Below are 22,594 nucleotides of genomic sequence, written 5' to 3'. Positions count from 1 at the left end.
CACTGTGAGAATCAGAAAGCATCTATTTCATTAATAAAATTTGTTGCAATCGTGTTTCGAATATCACATGAATTTTGCCTAAAATTTGACATAAAAACGACTTTTTTTATAAAAAATACAATAGACAGACCAGAATTTGTCACTGTTTTCACCATTTCGAGACACTTTCTAACAAAAAATGTATTTAAAGTTCACTTCAGAACCATTTTAAAGAAAAGTGACAAGGAAGGTAGTCGGATACCTTAAGACGGCCTTCTACTAGGTACCCCAATTATTATTATGATTGGGTATCATATCAAGTATTTTGTGAGACAGAGTCACAATTTTTTCCTCATCTAATTCTAATCGAACAATATCGCAATGGCACCATTAACACTAACGACACCATTGGAATAAAAACCTTTATTTTTAAAAATCGTTAGTTTAAAATTTAGGAGCATTTAAAAGAAAAACTGATGCAATCAAAGTTTGTAGGATGGAAAAAAATATTCTATGGTTGAGTTTTTTTTCGTTCGTATGCAATTGCAGTCAGTTTTTTAAAAAAATAAAGCTAATTATTTTTTCGTGAAAAATGACTAAAAATCAGTTGTAAACGCCTTTCGATATGCACAATTAAACATTATGCACATGCAAAAATTACATTAGACAATTAAGTAACTTTCAATTTAAAAATACTCTAATTTATTGAAAAAAAAAAGTTAGAGCAGCTTTAAAATTGTTCTTGAATTCAAAGTTAGATTTTTCTAGCTCAAAAAAAATCTACCATTTAAACCTAATAACCCCCCTGTTTAACATATACGGTGTATAGACTGTGTGGTGATTCCAATATGAATTTATCACATTTCCGGTGTTTATGTATAATCGCTTGTTCGTAATCCTAGTTAGTTTTGATGACATAATGCAATGAATCAGATTTACCGGACATTATGCATAATTGTCAATTCGGATGAATTCAGAGAATTATTTCATTTCAGAATTTTATCAGAATTATAGTTAGATTAATATCCATTCTTTTGATAAACTTTGCGTCTTTCATACTCCCAAAATGAAAAAAAAAAAAAATCGCGCTTCTTGCTTTTGAAGTCACTTAGGAATTTTTTTTTTTACTTTGGTTAAGTAGCCACAATTAGCATCAAGAGTGCAATGGGTACTTGCCATGTTATCCGAAGTGCAGATCCCCCCCCCCCCCCGTTTAGGTGTTATCACCTGAGGATGATGAAACGGCACTATCTTGCTGAAAGAATAAGATGGGAAAAGACGAATCAGAACATCACCGGGGCGCTAATGTATACGCGCCTTTACAGAAATATTTTGAGCCATTTCATGGAAAATGAACGGTTAAGCGAAAACACATAGAATACATTAAAAAAGCAAAAAAAAAAAAAAAACCTTAGTGTCGAATGATTCAAGTGCATACGGGTAAAGGCCGCTACACACCATTCAATTGCGATAGATCTTGTCCGATTGTTATACATACATACTAGCCAAGTCAATATTGAAGAAACGATAATGAAGGAAAATGTAATCGAAGAAGAGATACGAATATTGTATTCTCTCTCATCGATTACATTTTTCTTCTTATCTGTATGGCAGAGAGAGAAGAAGAAAGAACTTTTTTTTTTCATTTCGCTAATCTATTTGGTACAGATTATGTTTCTGTTGTTGGGCGTTCGCCAGATCGAATTCTCCTAGCTTCCGACTGCTGATTACACAGGAGCACACGCTTCGTTTTTCATTTATATTTTATTCTATCGAAACATTTTCCGCTCAAGAAGCCTCAAGAGTTTTCTCCTTCTGTATTTCCCAACTCTGTAAGTGTGATACATATTTTTTTTTTGAGATTTTTATTTTATTTCTCTTTATGCTCAAAGCAAGGCTGAACTCCATAAATGTACATGCTCGACCAGGCATGTGACTTGAAATAACATTTTTATTTCGGACTTAGGCAGGTGCGAAAGGTACGGTGCACCGAGCTAATTTTCCCATAAGAAACTTTTTCCCCAAGGAGCCTCAAATTTTTTTTTTGTACTGGGCCACGAAGTTCCCAAGCCCAGCCCTGATCAATATTTTACATGCCCGAAAAATGTTACTAAATACTGGATTTACTTATTTCATTATAATATATCATTTCTTATTGTTAAAAAGAACGCACAATATAGTTCCATATGTAATGGTGATTCATATAATCATCTACAAGAAAAAAAGAAACATATAATGATTACACAAAAGTTTTAAATAAAATCACCACCTGAATCTGTCTTATCACTATTGTGGCTGTTGATATGATGAAAATCCGCATAGAGTTTCCCAATCTTACTTGTCTTACCATCCCATGTCAGAAATTTTTTCCCATCAACCCTACCTCCCCACCCTGTTGAGACATTGCATTAGAGTCAGGATCAAATTTATCAATTTTTAGACTATCGATGCTGATCCTCATAAAATAAATGCGGTCACAAAATAGCCCCGTTTACACGGGAAATGGAAAAAGCGGGTTTAAACGCGCTTCAGGAATTTTCACCACAATTAATTCTCCTCATTTCTTTCCTTACGAAGAAAGACGTCAAGCGGGTGCTAAAACTCCTAATGCAACCGCAATATTGCACATGTAAACGGGGCTTGATTGAAAATATAAGATCTGTCAATAATAATTTTCTGCGCTGATGGTGTCGATAAGTATGGTAACTGTTCACTTCGCTCATGGAATCATAGCCGATTTACGTTCCAGGACCGGACTTGATCCGGTGCGAGCGACGCAGCAGCACCAGGCCGCAAAATACTAAGGGCCAAAAAATAAAATATTTAACACTAGAAGGACCACGCCGGTCATTTTTCGATCTTCTGGCTCGATTTTCGTAATAAACTAAATCGTTTAGAATATTGAAATTTCACGACTTTTCCTAAAAATGCTCGAATATTATACTGTGCAACTATCATAAATTAAAAAAAAAATCGGCCTAGACATTTTTAATTATACTTAGAAGGACCATCACCTCAATTTAACCGGTAACGTCATAGGCACTGTCGTATCCGTGAGCAGAAATTATTTCGTCGAATCGTGGCATCGAATTTTTTCTAATATAGATAAGCTCACTTCGGTTATTTGAAAGCATTTTTAATGATCGACTAATTATGGAATAAATTACTAATAAAATAGTGATGCAAATCCAAACTATGTAGGAGCAAATCTAATGTAAGAGCTGAAACATCATTTTCATTTGTATGCCAAAACGCACACATATCAGAATTTAATTTGCTTTTCACGTTTGATTTATTCTTTTCAGCAACTCAGTGTTTGACAAAAGAAAGAAAGAAAAAACTCATTGCGGGCGGAAACCGGCAAAACTCTGTGATCTAATTTCATAAAATGCCTACCCGTGCTGAATGAATAAAATGCTTGAATAAAGTGAGCTATTTGAAATTAATGAATTGACAGTATAAGAAAATATCAAAGTTGCTAATTTGTAAATTCTAAGTGGTTTTTTTTTTTTAAATTTGGTAATTCAATGCTCATTTTAACGTTGTTCAGGTGGAGTGCATCGAGAATGTTTACCACTTAATACAAATTACGTTGTTCAGCCTATCCATGAAGGTGTACCATTCGAAATCTGAAAAACTTTTATATTTTAAGGGTAAAGAAAGTATCGGAAAGAGTGCAAAAACTATACAGTTATCAATAACTAAAATTTGAGAAACAGTTTCATAACGATGCTATGTTGAATATTGATGCTTAAGTTTGCAATTTGTATCCGGGTTATGGATCCAGGATAGATTAATTGGATAATTCGAATCAGCCAAGCTAGAGACGAAGAAATTCTCAAACGGATGAGAAACTTTGTAGTCCGTTTTAGAATAAAAAGTAATTCTTATGAAAATCGGAGGCAGGGGGGGGGGGGGGAATCCTTATGCTTCAACTAAAATAGTTTACGAATTCATCCCTTTTGAACTTTTCATCCCCTTTTTGAACTTTCCTTACAAAACCTTCCCTAAACTAAGATTAAATCCTCTTATTCAGACACGGACAACTACCATGTAAGGGTCCAAATAATAGTACTTAATTATTACTCTATGGGGGGCTTAATGGTATTTCCAGCTTCTACTGCACGATAAAATGGCTCTTGCGTGTCCCTGGGACACCGATAATTTGCATTTATACCTAGACAGCTGACAGTTAAAAAACACGTTTTCGCCCGTATTACATCATCAAAGAAAGAAATGTTAACATGCTATAGATTGCTTCGCAGCTAAAATAGAGATAGGTAGTATTATGTAAGAGAGTATCTTGGGAATATATTCGTTGAGATCTCTTGGATGTGACTTTTATACGTTCGACTGATTATTCTCATGACTTTATTATTCGACTTGGAAGAAATAGAAGAAAAAGGTTAGTGGATTCTGACCATTTTAAATATCAATTTCTTCAATAATTTTCAGTTCTTTTTCGAGTTATAGTAACCTTTCATTCGAAATGGTCGGGAAAACTAGGCCAGTAGTTTCCAACGTGAAAGTTCTTGCGGAACCCTGGGGGGTTATGAAGTTGTTCGACGAACCCCGAACAAATTTCGAATATTTATCAAATATACAGAGGAAGTCCTGCAGTCCGAAAATCCTCACTCCTAGCCATGGCCTCACATTGTAGAGGGAAGCACCCAAGCCAGACTTCTCATGGGCCCGGGCCCTTCTATAGTGAATTTATAGCACGAAAAAACAAAAAAAATGATTCTACCCCAGGACAAAAGATTGGAACCCTGTCAGCCCCACCTTTGTCCCACCATGCTTCTAGCCGATAGAATATTTTTTACTAACCATCTTCTTTATGACATGAAATATCCATATGAAACGGGAAGTAACATTTACGACACTTCATCCATCGCATATGGTTGCAGAGAGGTTTTAGTTTAAAACTTCATTTTAAAAAATCCTAACAAGTTATACAAAAACCAGTGAAATATGAAGTAGTGCTGAGTAAGAAAGAGTTTTTTGAGATGGAGAACACACGTGATATATATACTGTCTTTCCAAGTGACATGTATTGCATGATCAGTCCTGAATGTACAGCGAATCACCCATGTGTTGCTATTTAAGGTTTGAAGTCTCGAAAATTTCTGTTCTCACACATACAGTGATGGGTCACTGAATAGTTTCCCATATGCTTTGATTTTAACAACAGAAAAAAATTGATCATTTTGTCGCACAACTGTCATTTTCTGCCCACGAGATCTAATTACAACCGGCCCTGCAGTTTATAGTCGATTCTGAACTGCAGCCTTTTTTTTTTATATTCACCGAGTGGTTGGTGCGCTAACCACCTCGATGTGGGACTCCCTGCGGTAGCAATCTTTTTTCTGTGGTCATGTCATCATTTCTGTTGTACCCCTGTGTCAGGAAAGTTTATGACAAGGATGAACCAGGAATCGAACTCGCGACACCTCAAAACTACTTAAGGCGAGTATGTAATCGACCAGGGTTACCGCGCCCTGAGAAAAATTTGAAGGGAAAAGATTGATTTGCTGAATTCTTTTCATAGTTGTAATGTCCGCAGTTGGTCCTGCGAATTGTCTGAACTTTGTAACGGATACTACTTCGTCAAAATCCAAAATGAAAAACAGTTTTACTTGTATAATTTTTTTTTCAAAGCTCCCGGGTTCCGGGAATTTTCGGGGTTCCATGACGTTTGATCCGCAGACACCCCTCCCCGCCCAAATAAGTCTCCCGGAACACCAGTCGGAAATCTATTGATTCAACCATAGTTATAAACATAGATGGCAGATAGCCGCACTATAACAAGCATTACACAGAAACTTCACGTTAAGTTCACAACACGTACACACACATACCAACATGCGCAATTCTCTAGATGTTTCGCAGAGGAATATTGACGAAGTGCATGTGTGGTTTAGTAGCAGTCAGAAACCTATGAACTAGAGAAACTTGTGGTCGCTGAAAGTAGAGGAAAAGCGAGGGGACAGAACTTCGGAAAGGAGCAGTTATTAGAATCCCAACAACAAATTATCGCATTCTTATTCGACCAATTTTAAAAATTTTTTAAAAGTGCGAAAAAATATTCCCCCCTCTTTTGGTCCTAGGCTCCGGCGCCCCAGGATTGAACATCATAACCATTACTAGTACTTTGCCGTGCATGCACCTCGTGCACATTCTTCTGTGGAAGTTCTATTGAATCGGTACATACAGAACCATTATGCGTGTGCATGTGTGTCCCTAACGTATTTATGTTGTCAGTGATGTGTTCGTTTCGTGTTCTTGTCAATGCTGTCATTTGTCATCCATATTTTGCAGTGACGATGTTAAATGCTTAAATTTTAATGTTATGTAAGTATACTGTTGAAGGTCTGTCTGCTGTCCGTGAAAAGAAATTTCTAAATGGGAGACCGGCTCGCATTCTAGTCTTGAAATTGGAAAGCAGCACAAAACAAACTTCAGTCGACCACCGCTGCGCCTCCAACGCGGTTCGAACCTGGATCCTGAGAGTTCAGTAAAATGCACAGCACCTACACGACAGCACACTGGCAATATGAATATACAGTAACTGAAATAATAAGAGTTGGTATTCCACAAAAAAAAGAAAGAAACTACAGCATAAATTAATCTTTGCATTGCAGACATAATCTAAGATAATTATGCTACATACAGTGCATTACTAGATAACATGTTAGTTACATAATATACAGTTACTAGATAACATGTTATTTATATAACATACAGTTACTAGATAACATGTTAGACTATAATATTCCGTAATAGCTTTTGTAATCAGAATGCCGTGTCTATCATCTGCCACTCATATCATATCGGTATCATGCAAGGATAAGTTTTCAATAAATGGTGGTGAATTATCCTCATGGCATTTTACCTTCTAAGGAAATCGGATGTTAAAAAAAATAGAGCCATATTGATACCACTGATATCAGGTATCGATATCATCTGGTGATTAAATTTGTTTGGATTTAGATGCAGTGTAGCCAAACTCCCTTTAAATGTTCACGACTGATGCGAATATTGCCGAGACTATCATCGGTGGTTCCCAAAGTTGTAAAAACTCTGTAATTGTCAAAATAATTCTCGAAAATCTAATTATCATTTATTATGAATAAAAATAAAACAAAATGGTTTAGTTCATTCTATTTATGGGCAGTCCCAAAAAATGGCAACTTTTGAATAAATGAAATCTTTTACTAGTGATAAGTTTGATAATCTTTTGTTAAATATATATATATATTTTTGTGCAAACGACTTTTCAAAGCAGAATCTACATTTTAATAATTGGAAGTTTTAGCACATGGAGACTGTGTAAAAAGTGAACTTATTTTTTTTTTCGTGTACAGTACTTATACATAATTCGCATATTCTATTTTTTTCAGGGATTTTTAGGTACGGCTTATACGATCAAAAGCTTTTCTTTACTTCTCGTATTAACTGACAGTTCGATATATCTATTTACTTATTCATTTATTATTTATTTATTCATTTATTATTTATTTATTTATTCATTTATTATTTATTTATTTATTCATTTATTATTTATTTATTTATTCATTTATTATTTATTTATTTATTCATTTATTATTTATTTATTTATTCATTTATTATTTATTTATTTATTCATTTATTATTTATTTATTTATTCATTTATTATTTATTTATTATTTATTTATTCATTATTTATTTATTTATTTATTTATTTATTCATTTATTATTTGTTTTTATTCATATCATTTACTGGTCTAACATGATTGTAAAAACTACTCAGTTGATTTCACATTTCAAAGTTATTTGCGTCTCCTCTTTCTTTAACTTCAACAAAAACAACAAAAAACATGAGGATGTATTCATCTGATGTGATTTGGATACTGTCAGCATATTTTTCCCAAACAAAAATATTTTTTTATTATATCTCTGAAATATGTCTAGACAACTTTCCATCAAGCAAAATATTTTTCATGCAAATGCACATTTATACAGTAACGATTTGAACTTTATCCTCCGGAAATTACGGACTACTATATAGCGATGATTTTCCATACAACGATGATTGTGTGTAAAATGTATCGCCCCCCCCCCCCCTCCGAATGGCAGAAGCAGGAATGTGCAAATCTTTTTATATCAGCTGGTTAGATAGCTCATTTTGGCATGTTTCCTGAAACGCGAATGGTATCCCTATTGAAACACGTTACAAAAAATTTTACGAAAATAATAACAACATGGGTATACTCAACACCCATCTATAGCAAAAGACCTCCGCGCGAAGCTCGTGGCATCACTGAAGAAAGTCATCTCACCTACAGCCATTGGATATACTACAAAAAAGGGTAGCAATGGTGCATGCGTTGACTTGCTATATCCAATGACTATAGGTGAGATGACCTTCTTCAGTGACGTCACGAGCTTCGCGCGGAGGTCCTTTGCTATAGATGGTGTTGGTAGAGTAAATGTAAAAAAAGAAAAACGTCACTTCCGACGCTTTTTTTCCTCAATGGCCAAGAGCATTGCACATTCGTGTTTCTGGGGAGACGATATGATTTCAATAATTGAAATAGATTTCAAAACTTCTAGGACATCCCGAAGCGGAGCAATAAAAATCAAAAATGGATATCAGTAGTGAGAGGCTTCAAGTGAAACCGCAGTACATCCTGTGCTTGCAGGAATTTACAGACGAGGAAATACGGGATCAAGCCGCGCGGTTCTTGGGCGAAACGCCGGAAAAAGTGGAAAAGGGTCTCGAAGTCATGAGAGATTATATTGAAAGTAAGTCAATCTATATTTTTTCATCCTCTTGGACAACAAAGTTTTGGCGAATTTTCTGTGTCCGGAACAAAATTAGACGTTTCTTATGTAATTCTGTGTACTGAACACGAAAACCGGATTGGCTATGGTTTTCTCCGAAATTGCATACTTAATACACATATTTAATGGCACGATACAATATATTGATATTGAAACACAACATAAGTATATAGAAAATAAAACAAATATACAGAAAAAGCAAGTATATCCTCTGCGTTCCACAAGTCCACATATGTGACCCTCAGGTTTTACGATTTTCATTGGCTTTAAGTGGCTCTAAGACCTGGGGTACATACGTATATATGTACCTAACTCCAATAGTTCTAGTAAAGATATCGACCCAAATGAATTAGTTTATTTATTATTTTTAAATAGAATTTATTTTTGAACATCTCTTATTGTCCAACAGTAGTCAGCCAGCATCGAGGTCGACCATTTCCCCTAGTTACGTTCTCCTTATCACTTTTTCACTATATAATAACACGCTCGTAAAGCATTTATTAACTACTAAAGGCGCAACATCTCAAAAGCAATGTCCAATAAAACTTTTTCATGGTGAATATTCGTGTTCACAGTAGTTCAAAATCATTCGGAATCGTCTATTTTCATCTCGGACGCAATTTACTTATTGTCCAGTGTTATTTACAGAATTTTGTTACTTGCTCCATACACAATAAATACAACACATGATTCCCGTACACCGCTCATCAATGAGGAAACGGGTTCGAATCTACTGCATCAGCGACACTGTCCCGTGCTTCATGATAAGGAACACTTATTCCGCTTACGAATGCAAATATTTTAAATAATCAATTATCGCAGAACGCGCAGCGAGACCTGTTGAAAGATTCAAGCTTTTGTCAATACCCCAAATGTGTCATCATTTGGAATATGATTGAGAACATAAAAATAATAAACAGAATATAAAAATTTGTCATTTTTATATTCTGTATTGTGTAAGAAAATCATTTTAAAGCATCAGCTCCCGGCCATGCTCCTGATGCACAGCACTTATCAGGAGCATGAGCGGGGATACAGTGGATCATGGGGGGGGGGGGAAAGGGAATCCTCCCCGTCTCTCGCCTCCAACATCAAAGATGTGTGTGGGTAATCTAATATAAAGGGTGCATAGCTCGCGAACCATTGATCCTAGAAGCATATTTCCAGTTGGGTGGTGTCCAAACAGAACTTGTAGATCTCAGATACGATACGTTATTCATATTGCGAAGAATTCTATAGTTATTAAAATTTAAAAAAAAACTTTTAATTTGGATAATACTGTCCTAAAAATTGAAATATTGCATTTTACATGATTTTTTGGTGGGGGGGGGGGGGGGTTGTCAAGAGAGACAGGGCAACAACTTTATACGCATACATAATTGGGATTTTTAGGGCAGCATGTGATCAAAATTAAAAGGTCTATTTTTTTATTTCAATAACCATACAACTCCTCGCAATATGCATGACGTATCTGATGTCTGCACATTTTTTTGATACTTTTCCCCCACTGGAAAGATGCTTCTAGGTTTGTGAGTAATTCCAGGATAAAGAACTTTCCTATGCACCCCGTATATGTTAATGTATGCACTGCATAGCTGCCAACTTTTGAAAATGAAAATTCGGGAGATTTTCGCGCAAACCCGTATTTTATGCTTAAACCACTCCCTAATAAATACAATAGGGATTTTTCCAAATAAAATAGGGATTTTCCAAACATAAAAGTTAAAGCGTAGGGAATAAAATCCCTACTCAAAAACTGAAGTCAAATTAAAATAGGGATTTTACAAACATGGAAGTTAAACGCTTGGGAATAAAATTCCTACGCGAAAAACATGTGAAATTGGAGGCCAAAACTTCAGTGATGTAAAAATAAATATTGTGTTCAATCAGAAACGCTGCGAACAAACATTCTGCGTGAATGACCCCAAAATCATCGGAAGATGAAGGAAAAAAGCGTCAATTTTTGAAGAACACTGACTAAGACACTTGCTTGATTTTTTTCTTTCTTTTTTTCATTTCACGAGTAATGATTACAGTCTTTCCATGACCGATGATCATGTCCGTAACACAACTTGTACAAAAAGGAAAAGTCGGCCCTCTTCTGGAACGTTTGATGAGAGGAAATTCATCGGAATAAGTGTCTTTAAAATTGATTAAATATGTTTTTGCTTATCATTATTCATGCTTTGTTATATCGCACGTACGTAACTTCAACAAAAGAAATTTTGACAATATGCGCGTCACTATAATCTTCAATTATTATCCAGGACTATTGGCTGCTAAGCCATTTCCCTGCGCGATAAGACAAACAGCTTTCTTGTTACCATCAGAGGGTTTTGTAAAACTTCCTTAAAAAGGGAATTTTCCCATTTACGACGTGTGGCGTCATTTCAAAAGGGGGAAAAAAAAAGAGTCTTCATGCCCCGAAAGAAATTCCTTAGGGATTGTTTTCATAAGCGGCGATTTTTTTTTTTAATGAAGTAGGGAATGTTTAGGGACAATTAGGGATTTTTTGTGATTTTCTTAAAAATTCGGGAGATTTAAGAACTTTTCGGGAGGTCGAGCGATGAAGCTAAAATTCGGGAGACTTGGCAGATATGCCACTGGGACATCATCATCATCATCTCCCCACATCCAAAGCTCTCAAGTCTAGGCACGAGGGGTACAGATGATAATAAGATGCTCATCCGTCACCACGAAGGTTACCGTCAAATCCACTGAGTCAATTCCAACGAATGTCAAAGAAAGGTTGTTTCCCTATCGAACCTGAGGTGGCCACTGTTTGATGGATCCTTCTCAATAACCCCATCCCTTCTTCTAAAAGGAAAGATTTCTGAAATCAACTCGATAGGTAGTAAATCGCATTATGGCGATGTGTTCAGGGAAAAGAAAAGGACCTCCTAGTGTATCTTCCCTGATGATCAGGAGCCATTTCCAATAGGGTCGGATAGGAAATACCGACCAAGGATCGAGATACAAGCTCTTCATCATGAAGAACTATTTTGCTAAGACTAATTTATTCCCTTTGACCCAAGGCAGAATTCAGCTTAATTATTCGATTTTAAGCTATTTTAAAATTATAGATTTTTAAGCTATTTTAACTGATTTGATCTAAAGTGCACCTAATCTGTGAGGTCGTAAATATCCAACGTCCACTTCCAATATAGAATACAAATCGCAACACTCTGACATCATGTGAATGCGTTGAGGCCACAGCATGCATATACACAGGCAGCACATCATGGCATGCAGAGCCGTAGCTAGCCATTCCTGTGTCCTGTGCACGAATTTGAACTTAGGACCCTTCTGGTCTATCTTTGCTCCCATTCTAGCCCCCCCCCCCCAAGTGGACCCTGTGCGGGTGCACCTGCCCTGATGGCATGCAACTATTTATTAGAAATTCCTCAGAAAATTCTTACGAGGTGCATGTATGGTTTAGTAGTATGTAGTTATCAGGAGGTACGATGACGCTTTCAGGGCCGTTGACAAGCACAGAAAAAAGAAACTATAATAGAAAGTCACAATCATGGTAATCTGATTTTGATTAAAACCGAGATATATGAAAACAGTGTAAATACTGAACTCATTGACAAGGGACTCTATATCATTGCTTTTTTAGTTCACATTTTTATCAGTTACAAATTGCGTAGAGAGATTCGAGGTCGTGAGCCACATTCAGAGATGATAGTGAATATAATTCCACTGATTTTGTCAATTGTCCTGATTTTTGACCTTCGTATAGGTAGAGGAATAGCATAGAGGAATAATGTAGGCCTTGTGCACGAAACAATTAGGCACTTATCTAGTAGTAGTTTACCGCATGCATGTTTTCTTCTTAACTACCTCACAATGTTATTTTCATATAGAATAGAGTCGAACCGCGTTAGAACAAACTCGCTTGATACGAATTGCACAATGCGAATCAAATACAAGTATTTTTCTGCTCGCCGGTCAGATAGCAGCCGGTCATATATTACATTAAAACCGCACTCCCTATAACAGTGTTCTCCGCGGGCAAGTCGCGACACATTTCGACCAATTCATAGAATCGCTACATAGTTTTAGATTTAATTAAATATTATACATCTGTATTGGTTTTTTTATTTCTGTCGTAACCGTAAACGAGTTTTGCGTTTATTAACTTCACATTTATATGACGTTTGACTTCGGCCGCAATTGGTTCCCACATGTATATGTTACTCTAAAAGTGATACACCGGTGGTTATGCATAATCACCAATTGTCTCGATAAAAAAAAGTTTGATTAAATTTCACTACCTTTATCACTTTTGCCTTCGATTATGCATGATTCCCAAATAAAGTTGGAATGTTTGATAAATATGGAGAAAAATTTATAAAACTTTTATTCTCTTCATTAAACCAATTAATTATTTTTAACTGTGCATGCTACAGGCACTACACGTATTTTCCAATAAAAATTCAGGGCGGTTGATGCACGATCTTGGCTTCCCATGCTTTCCTATGGGAAAAATCTCTTTCCTTTAAGGAACATTTAAAAATTTTCTATTCACTTTAGGCATTCAATTCTTTTTCTCAAATACTACGGATATTTTTATGCAGTTTAACAGCAGCATTTAAGCTTTTAATTGTTGGTAATTTTTTTCCTCGAATTTTAACTTCAACAACATGCAACTTTTTCCCGAAAATCACCGAAATTTACCCATAATTTGTGCATTAAAAATGTATTAAATATTTCTAATAAAAGAATCCTCTTGTTAAAGTATGTGACACCACAGTGTTGAGAAGACATTTGAACGAGTGGAGTTCGAAAAAATGTTTCTTATCTGACAATAAACTTAGTTTTGAGAAAAGAGCATTTTAGTGGAAAACATTAGCATATGCCTGCCAGCAGTTTATATATTAAAATATTCTAAAAATATTTATAATAAAAGCAAAACAAAAACATAAACACAGTTAATTGAAAAATTTGAAAATGTGTTTTTTGTAAATTTGCGTGCACCAACCCCTTTAAATTAAGTGTGAAGAAGATAAAAACTAAAAAAAACCCATTGTCAGTCTTGGCTGTAATGTTGGCTTTCTTCATTTGTGTCATTATGTACACAAGCAAAACCAACATTACTATTCTAATTTACCACCCTGGATCATCGTTCCAGTTCAGTTAATTTAGTAATTAATTGACGATTTATTATATTTACCAATGCAAACTTGAGATTATACATAATAATTGCTGAATGCGATAAATTCTTAGTTTACGAACAAAAATTAATAAATTAGTTTTGAAAAAAAAAAATTGGAGTTGGCCTAATTTTACTGTCCGGTATTCGAGAGTGTCCACTAACGGGAAATGAAGTAAACTAAAGCCGTCATCCACTGGACCAGGGATCAGAAAAGTGTCCGTTAGTAGAGGTTTCACTGTATTTTTTTTACCAGTCCGCTAATTTTTTTCAGTTATCCTAATTTTTTCTTATGTTCATTTTTTGCTGATCCGCAAACAATTTTCCCCATTTTTGCGGGAAGTTCTTCAACTACTTTCAATGGTTGGCATTGTAAAAAAGAAAGGTTGAAGAACACTGCCCGCAGAGTATATCTTAATTTAATGAAATGCTATATTTTTCAACATTTTTTTGCTTCGTGGACCTGATGAAATTCTAGGATGTTTGTGCACCCCGGAACTAAATGAACATGTTTTTTTTTATTGACACAGGAAGTCAGCTGAAATGTTATACAGGCGACGAGTTCTTGCTCAAGTTCCTCAGGGTCAAGAAGTTCAGATACACAGACAGCTGCAAACAGCTCGGAAACTTCGTCAAGAATATGCAAAACGCGTACAAGAAATTCGGTCCAATCGATGCCGAGATCGTCAAGCAAGTCGTCCAGAAGAACATCAGCGGCTGCTTAACTTACAGAGACCTCTCGGGGAGGTTCATCCTTTATTTCCGTTTAGGTCAGTATTGTGAGGAACGTGTCTCGTGCTCTGAGTGACACCGATCGTTCTCCATTCTTTACTTGGACCAATCTTTCCGTGAGATCAGTGTGTGTACGGCTCAAGATTTTCCTCCAACCCGTCCCACATCAAAAGTCGAATTTTACTGTTCAGTTCTGAATTCAATTTTAATATTGGAATGTAATTGAAGACTGATGCAAGACCACCTGATCTCCAACAGACACGGGACCAGCATGATATGTCGGGAGGGGAGAATAGTTGTTTGAGTAAGGCCGTATTTTACGAAACAGACAAATTTTCCCATTATATTCAGTTCTTTGGGAGGATGATCGTTTCTACCGCTCCCCCTACTGGATATGCACCTGAGCGAAGGCAGACATCTTTAACTGCGAATGAAGCGAAGGCAGGCATATTCAGATTCGAATGGAGCGAAGGCAGACATCTTCGGCTGCGAATGGAGAGGAGGCAAGCATCTTCAGCAACAAATGAAAACGAGGCAGATATCGTCAGATTCGAATGGAGCGAAGGCATACATTTCCAGCTGTGAATAAAGCGGATCCAGGTGTCGGAGAAGCAATTTATTGTGTAGGTGCATTTTGGATCACCCCTATTTATTTATTTATAAGATAATATTGGCTGATGCTTATACATGAGAATGTGTTTGATAGTGACAGAGGTGTTGTTTTATTTTTTACGGGACAGACAAATTTATTCCATATTTATTCGGCTCCTGGGCTCTGGATTCACACTTGATCTAAAGGCACCCTAAAGTACACACTCGTGACACACCTTTGGTTATTACTCTATTCATTTGTATTTTCAATGTAATGCTATTCAAGATGTCTCGAAGCACATCTGTCCGGCCGATCTCATAACACCTTAAAGTGTAACGGCCCATTATCTGGAAATCTCTGTTTTAGATGCTTGCAGTTACAATATCGCAACGTGAAGGACGGGTCTCCTATTGTATATATGAGGTGGAAAAGGATTCGGTCGCTCAGAACACGATGATATTCATCTTGGTGGCGCATAGCACGTTTTTCCTCTTTGATTGATTTCGCGCTACGAGCGCGAAACCTAATTCACTTCTTGTTATTGAATACCATTCAGGGAACGACGAAGGAATGGAACTGATAAGAGCAATGCGTACCGCCGTGTTTGGTATCTTACACACGATGAACCAACCGAGCAGCCAAACATGCGGCATCAGTCTGATAGTCGACCTCAAAGGCGTATCGCTACAACAGCTTGCTATGGTCAGTTCGTTAGGAATCACTCTCACGAAATTGATGGTAAGTATCTCTCAATACAGGATTTCTTTCACCCCTACTGGACAATATTACCACCGTGTAACCCCCCCCCCCCTCCCGTACCTCCCTCGAAGAACATAATTTTTCACATTATTTTATTATGACTTTGCAACGAATCAGTGGTTACCAACCTGTAATACACTTTTTTCTCGTGAGCATACGTGACGGGCGATGGCAGAGTTAAAAGAGTGAAGTAAACTGAAAAATGCAAAAAAAAAAATATATATATATATATATATATATATATATACAGGGTGATTATAAAAAAAATATCCCGACATATGGGCCTCTAACTATCATACCATTCACAGAAACTGCATGAAATTTTGGCATAAGGTATTTTGAGGTATGCGCTCAAGAATGATATGGAAAACAACAGTGTCACTCTAACAGTTACGGTTACAGTGAGAAAATTTCGAAAATATCAAATGGCAACACCAAGTTTTTTGTATTGGAATGTGATCTCCATTGTGAAAACCCCTAGATAGCGTTCGAACGGCAACTGTAGCATGAAAACCACCGGCGGTAGATAGGCTAAAAGTGAGGACAACCAATAAGGACAGAGAAGCAGCATAAAATGAAGCATTTTATTGTGTTTCACAAATTTTCCACATGACCTTGTAGAGGAGTTATGCAGGCTGGGATCTCAGCCGAAGAAACTGTGTGACGAATGAAACGAACATTAATGCTCACGGCAAAGTTCCTTTTTACTTTTTCCTTGCCTAGCTCCGGGGATTTTCGTGCTACAGGTGCCATTCCAACGCTATTCAGTGTTTTTCAGTATGGAGATCGCATTCCAATACAAAAAACTTGGTGTTGCCATTTGATATTTTCGAAATTTTCTCACTGTAACCGTAACTGTTAGAGTGACACTGTTGTTTTGCATATCATTCTTGAGCGCATACCTCAAAATACCTTATGCCAAAATTTCATTCAGTTTCTGTGAATGGTATGATAGTTAGGGGCCCATATGTCGGGATAGTTTTTTTATGATCACCCCGTATATATATATGCAGTCGAATACCTTTATAGCGAAAATCTGGATTTAAAACGAACATTTTTCTAATCCTCCAGATAAGTTTACATAAGAATAAAATATGAAAAACCCGGGGATTCCTTTATAACGAAGCGATTTCTCCGGTCTCTTGGAGTTCGTTATAACGGGATTCGACTGTGTATAAATATTATTTTTTTTGTGCGAAAACGCGGGGTTCGTATAAGCCTCGTACGCATGCCTGAGGACAAATAGGAGCCCTATGTATTTCCAAGCGTAAGCGATAGCAAACCTATTGCGTATTTTCAGAGATATGCCTTTCATGGGGTACGCAGGCCTTCGGCTTATTTTTATTTAGTAAACCTGTCATGTATTTAGCTATTTACATATGTATTAATACACAGGCTAGCGACTGTAAAGGCTAAAGAGCAGAGAGCAGTAGCTGTTGTTATGATGTGGGAGCACATGTGTGCCTGAACACGGATCCAATTTTACCAAATTAAAATATATATATATATATATATATATACCTGGCTCAATATTATAATACAAAATTACTTGTATTGTATAGTTGTTTCAGTAGTTTGAGACATAAGCGCTCGAGTGGCATGGTGGTAAGATGCTCGTCTACCACCGTGAAGGTTGCTGTCACGATCCCAGGTTCAAACCTGAGGGAGAAGCCAGATAGGCCATTTTCCCTAATGAGCTTGAGGGGACCACTGATAGATAGCGCCTCCATTTCCAACCCATCTCATTAATGGCAGCAAATTGCAATACAGCGATATGGCCAGAGTTGGGGTTTGGTGAAGTAGTAGTTTAAAGCGTAAGACAAATCCTTCAACATTTTTCTAGAGATGTATGAAGCTCTCCTATCAATTTTTATTTTTTACTGTCGTATGTCGGGTTGGTCTCAACGCAGGTTTTCATGAGAAAAACATGACACTTTATTGTTAGAACGGCTCCTTACAATAATGGAAAGGCCCTTGCGGATTCCGCTTCTAAGCAGAACAAAATCTTCAAAGGTAAAAACTTCCAGGGGATTTCATCATTGCGGGGTAGGCGCTATAAAGTAGGAACTGTACTAACAAAGTACCGAAAAACCTCTGGACTCATATACTGTTCATGCCTCCAACGCATTTCTAGTGATACGCAATACTCCTGCACATTTCAAGAGTGTATACACACACACCTTCCACGCATTTCCAGTGGGAACTTGAATCAGGGAAGGTTGGAAGCCACTGTAATACAGTATTAAAATGCCAAGTGACTCTCTTATTTTTTCTATCCTATTTCAGGTCGGAGCTCCATTCAGATTAGGAAGGATCGACGTAATCAACGCATCGACGTTTTTCAAATTCATCCATACCGTTCTTAGGCCTTTCTTGCCCCGTAAAGCCGCAGAAAGGGTTTGTTGATTATTCTTTCTAGATATTGGGGACTTATACACTTCCTCCTTAAGTTTAGGAACAAACTGAATTTGCGCTCGCGCTGAATCGGCTCGCATTTGCGCTTCAAAGTTAGAAACCACAAAAAACCAATTTCCACCGACCACCACAACAGCGGCTGCTAACCGAGCACACCAACGATAGTTCGAGACTGAAGAGAATTTTCCGAATGCGAGAGAGACCGGCTCGCATTAGCCTTGGAGTTGAAAATCCAACTTCAGCAAACATCCACTTTATCGTCATCGGGGATCGAACCTGAGTCCTCACTCTGAGAGCACCCATCACGAAATGAAGAGAACTCGATGTGATAATACCCCGGCTATTTCATTTTTAATGATTTCAATTTACTTACTTTACCGCACACCAACAATTCACTTCACAGAACCGCTCTTTTGATAGATCGAGGGTCTTCAAAGCATGGCCCGGGGGCAGCATTTGGCCCTCGGAACTTTTGTCGTGGCCCGCCGATCATTTTCAGGAAAATAGTTGAAAGCATTGAAAAACGATTAATTCTAGAATTAGTGAAAGAAATTATTTCGGAATAAATGAAAGAAATTATTTTTCGGGAAATCAAGGAAAATTCAGAATTATTGATAGAAGTAATTTTTCAAACAAATAATTTCAGAATTGTTGAAAAAAAACCCCTCATAAATCAATGAGAGAAATGATTTCTATAATAGATTTTATTTCACAATTAAATAAAATAATAATTGCGTAGTTATAAAAGTGAACAGAGGCCTAATGCTGAAAGAAATTATTTCAAGATGTATTGAGAAGGAAAATAATTTCAGAATTATCGAAATAAATAATTGAAGAACCATTGAAAAGTGATTTCGGATTGCAATTGACCTCAGAATCTCAATTAATGTAATCAGTAATCATTCAAAAACTTTTTTCAGAATTAGTGAAAAAGTATTATTCAAGAGCTATTATATAGAAATTGATAATTAATGAAAGAATTGATTTCAGAATAAATAAAAGTTTTCAATTGTTTTTGTCCCTGTTCAACTCGGGGGGCTCCTTCTAGTATAAGACGTCACTAAATTACATGAGTTGGTGGCCCGCGGGCTTCTTGGGATGTTTCAATTTGGCCCACCTAATCTAAAAGGTTGAAGACCCTCCTTGTGCTAGACTATTCTGGGGAGCCGCGTTTGCATGAGACTAGAGAAACGAAGCCACTGGATTAAGGAAACATGGTCTTTCTATGTGGTTGTGATATAAACCAGCGGTTCCCAGTCGGGATCGACGGTCCAATTGTAGAATTATAAAAAAATTATAAAGTTTCTGCTGCCATAAATATGTGGGGAGGGGGAGTCTATGGTAGACAACAAAATACCAAAAAAAGGGGGGGGGGGTCCACGGCTGACACCAACGGGATTTACGACTAAACGTTTTGGGAAGCGCAGTACAAACTATTTGTTCCGTTACTTTTTGAGGGCCGTATATTTTCCACGTTTTTTAAAAAGTTTCGCCACAGAGAGCAACAGGCATATAACGGTACATATCTTCAATCATTACACTTCACTTATAATTCTAAAAATAGATACCAGCACTATAAAGAAACAAACTCCACGTTAAGTTCACAACACGTATACGCATATTCTAACATGTACTGATTCGTTAGATGTTACGCAGAGGAATATGGACGAGATTCATGAGTGGTTTAGAATATTTACCACTAATTTTATGTAATAGTTTTTTCAAATGATTAAAATATCTTCATAAATATATTTCCCGACATTTTTTGCAGATGTCAATACACAACACGGCAGAAACTCTGCAGAGATATTACGACAAGTCGATAATACCGGACGAATTTGGTGGCACGGCCGGGCCGCTGAACAACGACCACTGGACGGACATTCTAGATACTTATATAAAAAGTGCCGAAAACCTCCTCGAACAAGTCATCTCGGAAAAATAGCTCAGCCGGGAACACGCTCATAGGAGACGGCTGCCCAAAAAGCATAGAATACTGTTCGTTTCTCAGCTGGCGGTCATGCGGAACCCCTAGTAAATTATCTACGTTCCAAGGGAATCCGCTACAAAACAAAAAGAAACAAAGAAATTCATGTGAAAAAAATTACCAGGAATATTGTGATAAAATAGACTTTCAAGAATTTCTGGCGACATCTTGGGAAAACCTAGGACACAGATTTCCTACTGCGGTTCCGTGATATTCAAAACTGTAAATTATTATTTTTGTTTATTCGTCTTTCAATAAAGATACATACCACTATTTGAATATTCATGTCGGTTTGGGTTACGGTGCGACCGGTGTTATCAGAGAAAATTGAATTTTGAAAAGTAATTTCACTCCTTCAAAATTTCAAGGCGTATGTTTGCAAAACGAAGGTTATTATTTCAGTGAGAAATAACTCAATTTAAAAGGAAAAGAATTGGAGGAGCATTTTCACTTCTCAACGGAATTTGGTGTAAAATTTTTTGATAAGTGAATCTCCCGTTTAGATGCGAATTGGCGAACACTGCGTGGAACAGTCTTATAACCATCCAGGGGCGAACCACGGTTTGATTATGAAATAAGCCTTGAACTGGAGCAGTGGTCCTTAACCGGGGTACACGGACTCCTTGGAGAGGTTTCACGGGAGGGGGGGGGATGTAAACTTAGATGAGGAAAACAATTAACTTCTTGTCTTCCCATTATTATATACTGAATATTACTCACATATGCATTGTGGGGGGGGGGGGGGAGGAACTCATATTGGTGAAAAGAAGAAAAATTGATGAAAATATATTTCCTTTCACAATACTATACAAAAGATTCGGAGAATCGCGGATGCCCTCCATCGCAAAGAGCATCTCTTTATCGTGGGTCCACGATGTTTATATGGCCCATATCAAAGACGGTTCTGTGCGGTCTTTACCATTTACACACGAGGTCTTCTACCTTTTTCTAGAACGCGAGCACTGCCAACACCCATCATCAAAAGAGGAGCATCTTTTCGTCAAGTTTGACATACTGAATGCATGAAATCAGGATTTTAATTGTTTAATGCAATTTGTACAAAGTGTTTAATCGGGACGTTGATCAAGTACACGCGAGCACGAATTCAGACTCGCGTATCGAGCACCGTGGTCGCGAGCAACAGATTGAAGATGCCCGATTTACACCATTCATCACCCAGCCACAATTGGCAGTCGCAAATTGTCCTGTACGGTCCCCTTCGTACCAGTCTGGAGAAGTAGTACAACGCTGGGCGACTTCTGACATCAAACAATAACATTAAACAACCTTACACGGGATTACGATCCACCCGATGGCGGTATGTAAGGAAAAATGCGCACGTTTGTGCTGAGGGACCCATATTTCTCCTGGGTGAGAACCACTGAGCAAGTCGTCGTGCTCAAACTCCCATCGCAGACCGGAAGGGTGTAGCTAGAATAACATGCGACGCTGCCGCCACAGTCGTCCGCCACTGGATGGCGCTGTCCGAGCGGTGGGAAAAGAGCGTGCCTACGCTATCCAGTGGTGGACGCTATCGCCACAATTACATTCAACATATGTATTATCCCATTACCCAGGTGAGGGGGAACTTGGTGTTTGCGATAAAAATAAAAATGTTTAATGTGATTCTGGAGTGACTGAGGGAAATTCAGTTCACTCGTCTCCGATTGGTTAAAAACCCGAATTTCAAGTTGAAATTCGGGTTACTTGAAATTCGGGTTTTTAACCAATTGAAGACAGCCCGGGTTTCCAGAATCTGAAATACGGCAGCGGGTGCAAAACCTGTTTAGTCCACGGGCAAGCCACGCAGTATTTACGCTGCTCGCGAGCCAGAAACTGATGTGTTGATGACCATCACGCGGTGACATTCACGTAATTTTGGCCATCCAGCTTATTAGAATTGCCTGGTTTTCCTGCATTGTTTGAACGATGCTTGGATTCTTTTCCATTCGTTATTGAAATCAAAGATTGAGATAATTTTTTTGTTATAAATTATATTATAGTAATTATTATGAATGTCATAGTTAATTTCGGTCATATAAAAACGTTAATCTCACAAATTTTGTGCTTGCAGTAGCGCCCCCCCCCCCCTTTATCTTTATTTCCTTCATTGAAATGCGGGAACTCGGGATCCATAAGGGACGTCTCTCGC

At 37.3% G+C, this 22,594-nt stretch overlaps 1 protein-coding gene across 4 annotated transcripts; it reads left to right on the top strand.

The window, feature by feature from the left end:
• The first annotated feature begins 1,629 nt into the window (after window positions 1–1,629).
• LOC149083062 (alpha-tocopherol transfer protein-like) lies at window positions 1,630–20,719 on the top strand. 4 transcript variants are annotated; one of them, XM_089236189.1, is made up of 7 exons: window positions 1,676–1,811; window positions 3,285–3,406; window positions 8,572–8,763; window positions 14,488–14,727; window positions 15,838–16,019; window positions 18,327–18,437; window positions 20,227–20,719. In XM_089236189.1, exons 3-7 carry the CDS (start codon window positions 8,604–8,606, stop codon window positions 20,398–20,400), a joined length of 867 nt encoding a protein of 288 aa, XP_089092315.1. In that variant the 5' UTR covers window positions 1,676–1,811; window positions 3,285–3,406; window positions 8,572–8,603; the 3' UTR covers window positions 20,401–20,719. The 4 variants fall into 4 exon arrangements, with proteins under 4 accessions (XP_089092316.1, XP_089092315.1, XP_089092317.1 ...); XM_089236190.1 differs by lacking the exon at window positions 3,285–3,406 and having other exon boundaries at window positions 1,630–1,811; XM_089236191.1 differs by lacking the exon at window positions 3,285–3,406 and having other exon boundaries at window positions 8,556–8,763.
• The last annotated feature ends 1,875 nt before the right edge of the window (window positions 20,720–22,594 follow it).

This window comes from Pholcus phalangioides, unplaced genomic scaffold, assembly GCF_987345545.1.
Source record: "Pholcus phalangioides strain wild (caught in Gottingen) unplaced genomic scaffold, Ppha-v1.0 ptg000009l_1, whole genome shotgun sequence".
NCBI lineage: Eukaryota > Metazoa > Arthropoda > Arachnida > Araneae > Pholcidae > Pholcus > Pholcus phalangioides.
The sequence above is the reverse complement of the archived record's forward strand: the minus strand, read 5'-3'. Positions and strand labels throughout refer to the sequence as shown.

Excerpts from the sequence above, each read along its gene's own strand:
- LOC149083062 (XM_089236190.1), top strand. The coding sequence starts at position 8,604 with ATGGATATCAGTAGTGAGAGGCTTCAAGTGAAACCGCAGTACATCCTG. Across the intron at positions 16,020-18,326 it reads TCACTCTCACGAAATTGATG|GTCGGAGCTCCATTCAGATT; the intron begins GTAAGTATCTCT and ends ATCCTATTTCAG. Across the intron at positions 18,438-20,226 it reads CCCGTAAAGCCGCAGAAAGG|ATGTCAATACACAACACGGC; the intron begins GTTTGTTGATTA and ends CATTTTTTGCAG.